Source organism: Helianthus annuus, chromosome 7 (assembly GCF_002127325.2).
Source record: "Helianthus annuus cultivar XRQ/B chromosome 7, HanXRQr2.0-SUNRISE, whole genome shotgun sequence".
Lineage (NCBI taxonomy): Eukaryota > Viridiplantae > Streptophyta > Magnoliopsida > Asterales > Asteraceae > Helianthus > Helianthus annuus.
This window is the reverse complement of record NC_035439.2, coordinates 8,658,885-8,668,110: the sequence shown is the minus strand read 5'-3', so window position 1 is coordinate 8,668,110 and position 9,226 is coordinate 8,658,885. Positions and strand designations below refer to the sequence as shown.

The window sequence follows — 9,226 nt, the reverse complement described above, 5'->3', positions numbered from 1 at the left end:
GAGCGAGAGAGAATTTCTAAAGGTTTTGGGCTTTAATTATTTTATTATAATTTGAAACATTGTTGGGTTTGGTTAATGAGCTAAGACTTAGTGGGCTAGCTAGTTAGGAATTATAAGTGGGTAAAGGTATGGGTATTTGGGTTTAAAATATAAATTGATAACACTTTTTACCTAAGGGGTGCGGACGAAAAATTTGAAGGTTGCGGTCGAAAAATTCCAAGGGGTGCGGACGAAAAATTCCAAGGGGTGCGGACGAGATTTTCGACGGAATTTAGCACTAAATTTTTTTTCCCCGGGGGTGCGCCCGCCCACCTTGGATTGACTTTAGGTCCGCCCTTGGTCACTATGCGCATTGATGCTCGACTCGAAAGTAAAACTCAAGAGATCGAGTTATGCTTGACTTGAGGTAATTTGCGAACAATTATAAACGATCTAAAAGCTTAGCTCAAGCTTGCTTCGATAGCTTGAATAAGCCAAAACTTGAGTTGAGATTAGCTCGCCATTCTCAAATAATAGGTGTATAATATATAAAAATAATAATATTAATCTGTTTGGGCACGTTTAAGTTCACAAGGCTAAACCATGTAATAAAGGTTGAGCTCAAACTTGATAGCTAACCGAGTCATATTTTTGCCTCGGGCTCTTAAGGCCTGCTCGAGCTCTCGGCTCATTCGTGACTCTAGAACCCTAGTGAAGAGTCCATACAAGTAAGTAGCCCTAACCCACCCTCTACACAGTAGCTAAACCTTTTTCTTCTTTCGTTACAGACCTTCGCTCTTCTTCTTCTGTACCTACTAAAACCACAAGTTTAGGTATTCTTCATCTGCTTCATTTTCAACACTTTCTACTATTATTATTTGCTTCATCTTTCTGTTGTTTTTTAATTAATTGTGTATTATTGTATAGGTCTACGAAGAAATTCATTCAAGGTTAATGCAATTGCAACCAAGTATGAGCCCACGAAGGTTAATTTTATATATTTATTGCTATAATTTATGTATTCTTTTCATTTTGTGGAAGATAATTAACCTAACATTCAATTTTATTGGCTACTTATTGAATATGGTTAAATGAATTTGTAATTAATTAACTATTTTTTTAGTAATTTAAAAGGTTTAAGTTAGAAAAGTTGGAAATTAATTACTAATGTGCATTGTATGTATTTGTGTCAATAATGTTGTTCTGCTAGGTGATGTGCTGTGTACAAGTATATTCATTGTTTTTTTTTTTTATATTGCTTTGTGTTTAAAGGTTAAGCCACAAGCTGACAGAGTGCTAATTCGCCTGGAGGTCATTTATCTTTTGTTTCTGTATTTACATTTATGTTCATGTTTCTGTTACTTAGGTGTCTCATGCATGCATGGTCCATTTATACAGAATACATTGTACATTTTGCAACTTTATATTGGAATTGGAATTGGATTTAAGTACATCAGTTGGTTTCATTCAGGGACTCAGGGACTGTAACTCGAGGCTCTCTCCCCACCTCCATCGTTAGAGCACTTTTCAACTTCGGTTTAGATGAATCGCCGGTTTACTTTTCTCTGTCATTCAATACTACTAAACCCCACACGCACATCAACCGTTTCAAACCCTCGAACAAATGGGTTCAGGGCATTCATGTACACATCAACCCAGTTCAATAACAACTACAAGTTTAGAAAAAATAATGTCAGCCCAGACCCAAATGACCCATCAACCCTAATGAAAGAAGACGGTGTATCAGTCTGTTCAGAGTTATGGATAGAAAGTTTTAGAAACCCTAATCAAACTCTCACCAATTTAACTAATTACTTAAGAAGATTCGAGTTATGGGTCTTAGCTTATCAGAAAGTTTGTGCTGATGAAATGGGTGCTTACATGCCGAAAAGTTCGGTACAAAGATCAGCACTTGAGGATTTACTTGCGCTTAGAAACGCGGTTCTTGATAACCGCTTTAGGTGGGGTGCGCGCTTGGAGTTTTTTATTAAGTCGCCAAAGGATAAGACTGAGTATGAGTCGTTGTCGAAGAGGAAGATTAGGGCGATATTGACTACTACGCAGCCGAGCCCGTTTCAAGATAGGATTGTGCAAGAGGTTTTGTTTATGATTTTGGAGCCCGTGTTTGAAGCGCGGTTTTCGGAGAAGTCGTACGCGTTTAGGCCCGGCAGGACTGCGCATACTGCGTTGAGGGTGATTAGGAGGAGTTTCGCGGGGTATTTGTGGTATATAAAAGGGGATTTGAGTACCGTTTTGGATGGGATGAAAGTTGGATTGGTGATTAGTGCGTTGACGAGGGACGTGAGGGATAAAATGGTGATCGATTTGGTGAAATCTGCGTTGACGACTCCGGTAATCACAAGCCCGCCTGTAGAAAAGAAGAGAATTCGGCGGAAGTATCAGAAAAAGCGGGTTTTAGCGGAAGACGAACCTAAACCCGACCCGTATTGGTTAGAGTCGTTTTTCGGGTTTGCACCTGAAGAAGCTGAAAAGGTTCCTACTTGGGGGCATTGCGGGATTTTAAGCCCGTTACTGGGTAACATTTGTCTAGATGAATTAGACCGTTGGATGGAGGGTAAAATTAAGGAATTTTACCGACCGTCAAAGAGTGACGTAATATGGAATAGTCCGGAAGGAGAAGTTGACCAAGGGAATACGTCTTGGCCCGAGTTCGTTCCGACTAGCGGGCCTGATAAAACTCGAAGAATCGATTATATACGTTTCGGTGGTCATTTCTTGATTGGAGTTCGTGGCCCGAGAGCGGATGCAGCGATTCTTAGAAAACAATTAATCGAGTTTTGTGATCAGAAATACACGCTCAAACTCGATAACGAGTCTCTCCCGATTGAGCATATAACAAAAGGAATAATGTTTCTTGATCATGTTTTATGTAGAAGAGTTGTATATCCGACTCTTAGATATACCGCAACGGGTGGTAAAATCATAAGTGAAAAAGGCGTTGGTACTTTATTATCGGTAACCGCGAGTCTCAAACAATCCATTAAACAGTTTAGAAAATTGGGATTCTTAAAAGGGGATAGAGATCCGGACCCGCAACCGTGTTTCCGGATGTTTCACGCCACACAAGCGCACACGAACGCACAAATGAACAAGCTTTTGACTACAATGGTCGAGTGGTATCGGTTTGCTGATAATCGAAAAAAGATAGTGAATTTTTGTTCTTATATTATACGAGGTTCGCTTGCTAAACTCTACGCTGCCAAATATAAGCTTCGTTCGCGTGCGAAAGTTTTTAAAATCGGTGATAGAACACTTGGACGTCCGTTAAAGGCGAAAAAAGGGCAGTCACCGGCATATAATAATTTATTAAGAATGGGTCTTGCGGAGTCGATTGAAGGACTTCAGTATACACGAATGTCGTTGGTGCCCGAGACTGATTACAGCCCGTTTCCGGTGGGCTGGAGGCCCGATCACGAGAAGGCGTTGCTTGAATATATAAGACTGGATGATCCGAAAACATTTGAACAAAATCGTACGACTTTAATTGAAGAAGGTCTCATTTCACCTCAAGATTATGTTTCTATGCTTGTTTGGAATTATAAAAGAAGTGCAACCATTAATGGTGTTAATAACTCGGAAGAAGGTAAAATGTTGTTGGAATCGGGTAATGAAAAAGACGAGCGTGGTATAGAAGACGAAGAAGAACATGAGGAACATGACACATTGCTATAAGTGGAGTGAGCCAGTAATCATTTAGTCATCGTTACAAATCAGAAACATGAGTTCACTCTCATCAGTTCCCCTAATTTTAATCCCAACATTTCTTATTAAAATGACACACTTAATGCGTTGCATGCACAAACTTTAAGTGAAAATCAAAATAGGTCTTGTTAGCATCTACAAATAGATAATTAAATATTAAGAAAGAAAGAAAGAAAGAAAGAAAGTCGTCGTCATCACCATACTCAGTAAATCTCACCAATAGCAAAGCTAAGGTAGGGTCTAAGGAAGGTAAGATGTAGACAACCTTACCTTTAGCTCGTAGAAATAGAGAGGTTGCTTCCAGTGAGACCCTCGGCTCGATAGCAGTTCTGCATCAAGCCTTGGACAAATGGCAACACTCAGCAATTAAGACAAAGGCCGATTAGTGCATTTACTCCCTTGCCTTTCGGCTATCAACGTCACCACATGATGCATGATTAACCATCCCCCTCTTTTGACGTTATTTTCACAAACTTAATAAAATAACGTTAAAATTAGTGATCGAAGACTAAAGGAGTAAAGGTTACAGATTATAAGATCTAATCTTTATAAAAGCACCAACCACCCATTATCGTTGTTTGGGTGTTTTAATTTGTTTTTTATGTTATTTCAGAAGTTGGTTTTGCTTTCTTTTCCCAAATAAGGAGGGTTCCATTTTGGCCTATGCAATGCATATGATGAGTACCCTTTATCTCATTGACCACGAGTTTTGGTAATACGAATGTTGAGATAAGCATATACGCAATTGCAACAAGAATTGAAATAACTTGCACGTACCGATGAGCAAATGGTACTGGTATCGAATTTCCTGAACCGAAATATTCCTGGTACAGATTCGGTATCCACTTTTGAAGTTTTCGGTACCAGTTCGGTACCGATATTTACCTGTTTTTACACTCAAATACCTAGAGGTGTATAAAAAACCGGTTAGTAACCGAAACCACAGTTTTTGTTTTTGATGAAAAAAATCGGTTTGAATAATAACCGGAACCGATTTTTAAAAAAGACCGATTTGTACACCTCTAAAAATACCAGTACCGTATAAGTGGCCATCCTGCTGGTTCTTGAAGGTTGTAAACATATATTTGAAATTAAGAAAGAAAACAACATTAACCACCTTGAAACTGTGTGGTAGCATGACTCATATCATGTTATATATTTTGAATTTTTTTGCTATTTAGTTACCATGATTAACTACTTTGCAACTGTTTTAAGTAAAATACCAAATACTTTAAAATACCAAATACTTTGATAACTAGTTACTCAGTAGGTGTTTAATACCCATGGCATTATAGCCTAGTGGTATTTGGGGGTGGGATAAGGCTTATGACCATTAGGTCATGGGTTCGATTCCCACAAAGGGGGTTTTCCCAGATTTATTGGGTTTCCTCCTGAATTGGTGTATAGGCATTATTGCCCAGTGGAGATGGATATGATCGGGTGGTTCTGCTGGTGGCACGATGATACTCCAGTGGTCCGTCAGTGATCCAAATTTGCCGTTCAAAAAAAAAAAAAAAAAAAAAAAAAAAGTAGGTGTTTAATACCAAATAATTTGCATCAAGTGTGGTAAATATCAAAGAAAATTCTATTAATTGAAACACCACTTAACTATCTATATATCAAAATTATAAAAAATATATAGAGTAAATTACTTTTTAAGCCCATGTGTTTTAATAGTTTTAACCATTTGAATTCAAAATCAAAACGTTGCCCTGAGTCTCTAACCCCTCATTTTGTAACATTTTGAGACCAATTTTTAACACTTGTACTTTTGATTTTGGACTCAAGTGGTTAAAATTACTAAAGCACAGGGAGTCAAAACGTTATAAAATGAGCGGTTAGGGACTCAAAACGTTAAACTTTTTTTATTTTGTACTCAAGTGGGTTAAACCACTAACACACAGGGCGTTAAAAAGTAATTTACAGTAGATACATGTATATGTTTTCAAAATTAAAAGCATCCAACTATAAAAAAGGCATAAATGTCAATTTCAATTAAAATACCAAAAAAACTTTCAAAATAAAGTTTGAAATTTGGTGAACGACCAAAACACACCCCTTTTTCTCCTACTTAAACCAAATTCATTTCTTAAAAACGCTAGAAGCATTTGCCATAGTAGAAATGTTTTCTCCTTGGTGCTCTCTTCCATTCATCCTCTTTACCCTCTTCTTTCTTTCAATCCATGCACAAACATTAATTCATGGCACTTGCAAAGTTTGCTCTCAACAAGATCCAACTGTGAACTACCAATTTTGCACCACCTCTCTTGAAGCTGCCTCAGGAAGCCGTCATGCTGACGTTAGAGGCCTCGGGAAGATCTCACTTCGACTAACACACACGAATGTGAGCGACACAAGGTCTCACGTCAAAAACTTATTGAAAAAGAAGGGCAGTTCATCTCAAAAGATGCGTTTAGATGATTGTTTTGAACTTTACTCTAACGCGGTCACTGATATCAAACATGCCATGAAAAGTTACAAGTCGAAGCACTATGACGAGGCGAATGTACATATAAGCTCGGTTATGGATGCGGCTACCACTTGTGAAAATGGGTTCAAAGAGAAGCGGAATGTTGTTTCGCCTTTAACCAAAAGAAATAACGCGACTTTTGAATTGTGTGGGATAGGGCTCTCTATTATACATATTCTTCGAGTCGGTACTAAATAATCTTGAAGAAAAGAAAATATAATATACAAGATCATATAGATTAAATCATGTAAAGTTTTGCTTATAAAGATTATTATTTGAATAATCAATATTGTTAATATATTCCAAATCATGGTTTTTGAGTTTCGTTTTCTCTTGTTTGATTATTATAATAGTTTTCTTCCAAATATTAAATTTGGAAAAAATCCATTGCATGAGAAGTCCCATTGCTTCTTATTCTTTGTGTGAATTGATTGTTGGTTGTGATTCTGGTTTTAAGGATCTTTCATTGCCATCAAAACATTACATTTTTAGCAACAAATTATCCACTATTTTTATATATCTAAATATTATGAGTATCGTTTACACTGTGTTCCCGAGTCTCATTTAATAAGGGTGGAGAAAAATGAATTAAGAGAGAAAAGGAAGGAAAAAATGTGATTTTTTACGTGTTCCCGAGTTTAATGAAAAGTAAAGGAAAAGAGAAGCAATCAAGCATTTTATGTGTTCCCGAGTTAGGAGGAAAAGAAAAGAAAGGAACAATTTTACCATTATACCCTTTAAACATAAAACATTTTAATTAGATATGAGGGTAATTTAGTAATTGATAAGATTTTCTCTCCTAATCTCTCCGATTAGGGAGGATAAATATACTTACAAATTTTCTTCCATTTTCCCTCATTTCCCCTCCTCTTATATTCTTAAAAAATCTCGAGAACTTTCATTTTTTTTTCTCCTTCCCTGTTAAATGAGACTCGAGAATAGAGTGTTAAGGAACCAAAAAGTAATTACTTTTTCGTCATAAAATAAATGTCTAGCGACTATCGTTATATTTTAGTTTGTCCCAACATATGTCTACCTCTAAATTAGATATCACTTATTAAACTTGACTAGTTAGATATTTCTAAATCTATAAGCATTTTATAAGAATAAAATAATATTTAATTTATCATATAATGTGCTAACACCTTTTTTTAAAGTGACGGAGTAAGTTTTAATTTGGTTATTTGAAAATATTTGTTGGGCTTTGTGATATCATTTCACATGTGTTCAGTTAAGATATGGGTATTGCAATTATCCCACACGCAATCATCCATTTTCCAAGTTTTCATCACATATATTGGGACCATAACGAAAAGCCCATAAATAGGTGTAGTTTGTAAAACCAAACGATTTTGGATTGTTTTAATTATTTTTATACCATGATATTAAAAGATGATTAAAGTAGTCAAGTAGAATATGTTGACATTTTCTAAATTAGTTGTAATTTAAGGGTGGAGGGTATGGTTGCGGTGAGTGTGATCGGGGAGGGGGGTTGCCGAGCGGGGAACGACTACCGTTGGTGGATCAGTGAGTGGGGAGTAGGAGAGAAGGGGTGTGGACGGTGAGTATTCATCAAAGGTGAAGAAGAGTGATGGAGGAGAGAAGGGGTGTGGGTGTGGGTGTGGGTGTTTCAACCAATCAATTTTTTTTTAAATTGAGTGGGTTTTTGAACCATTATTAGTGATTGAGTGCAAAATGAGGAGTGAAATGGGGACTTGACATGGCATGATATTATTGGCTAGAGAATAACTCAAACACCCTAAGTGATTGAACCATACCCTCCACCCTAACTACGTGATACAGAACTTTTGAAGCTAAACTTTTGTTTCTGCAAAATTCTTAAGTCTCGTTAACAGAAATTTTTTTGTTCATTGAGAGAGCTGCTTGAATACCAAAACCTTATAAAGGAGAAAGTACTTGGCAACTTATGTCACAATCAAAATGTTAAATATTTCAGGTCTATTTACAGTTACGTTTAAACGCGCGAGCTCTGGTCACTTGTGTATATCTGTAAGAAAATCTGATGATCAAGGAAAGATGCATATCAAAAGTGTCTGCACTTCTCAAGACTCCACTGGTCGGGAGTTGGATCGTCCCCAGAAGAGTTCAATACAGAAGGAAACAAGTGAACCTCATACGTTGACCAACTGGCTTGTCCTTGCTGATTCGAGAACATCAGTTCATGACAATAAGTTTTTATTTCACTTTATATCTTTCAGATACAATAACTTTACCTGTTAAAAATAATAATGTTCAAACACAAACATGTTAAGTGGGCTTGTTGTTCATTGCTGGACTTGTTGTAACTGGGCTTATTAGTCTTGGGCCCATATCTGTCTTAAACAAGTTGTTACAACTTGTTATTATTGTTGTAACGGATTGGATTTAGTTGTTATAGGCTGGAATATTCAAGGGGGGCAATGTGTAACTTTTGAAGGGTCGCGATCATCTTTGCTCATTGTTTTGGACCAGAGTGTAAATATTTTATGCAGACATATATAAGATCTTCATTTGCGCAGAGTTTCATTCATTCACACTTTCTGTCACACCCTGCTAGTATCGAAAGCGTGTTGCGTGTGACGTAAGAAAGGTAACAGGGCCGGATATAAGGGTGTTCAGAGTGTGCTTGAGAACAGGGCCCAAATAATTAAAGGGCCCAAATTTTTTTATATTTTCTTTATATATATTAGCCCAATTTTTTTACAGGCCCCAAACTTTGTCAAAACCTGATTATAGGCCCAAACCTGCAGGGAAATCAAAAGTCGTGTGCGACTGTGCGAGGATTTCTGATCAAAGATTCAAAGACCAAAGTCATCGATCAAAGTTCAAACGCTGCAGCAGGATTTCTGAATTCTTATCAGAGTCATCAAACGCCGCTGCAGTGCTGCACCTGCCCTGCGAATCGCGATTAAGGTATTTGAGTGTTTTATGTTTGTTGTCTTTTGAGTTTTGTTTGTCGATAAGTTGATTGATGTTACATCCGCAGGTTCCAAGTTTGTTAATTTATTGTTTGTCGAAATTGAAATAACATTCAGATTATTTATTTGTTTGTCG

General features: G+C 37.0%; 1 protein-coding gene across 2 annotated transcripts; it reads left to right on the top strand.

Annotated features, from left to right (window-relative positions):
* The first annotated feature begins 605 nt into the window (after window positions 1–605).
* On the top strand, window positions 606–3,821 carry LOC110867793 (nuclear intron maturase 2, mitochondrial). 2 transcript variants are annotated; one of them, XM_022116793.2, is made up of 4 exons: window positions 606–812; window positions 907–965; window positions 1,252–1,290; window positions 1,451–3,821. In XM_022116793.2, exon 4 carries the CDS (start codon window positions 1,522–1,524, stop codon window positions 3,670–3,672), a length of 2,151 nt encoding a protein of 716 aa, XP_021972485.1. In that variant the 5' UTR covers window positions 606–812; window positions 907–965; window positions 1,252–1,290; window positions 1,451–1,521; the 3' UTR covers window positions 3,673–3,821. The 2 variants fall into 2 exon arrangements, with proteins under 2 accessions (XP_021972485.1, XP_021972486.1); XM_022116794.2 differs by lacking the exon at window positions 1,252–1,290.
* Window positions 3,822–9,226: the final 5,405 nt, after the last annotated feature.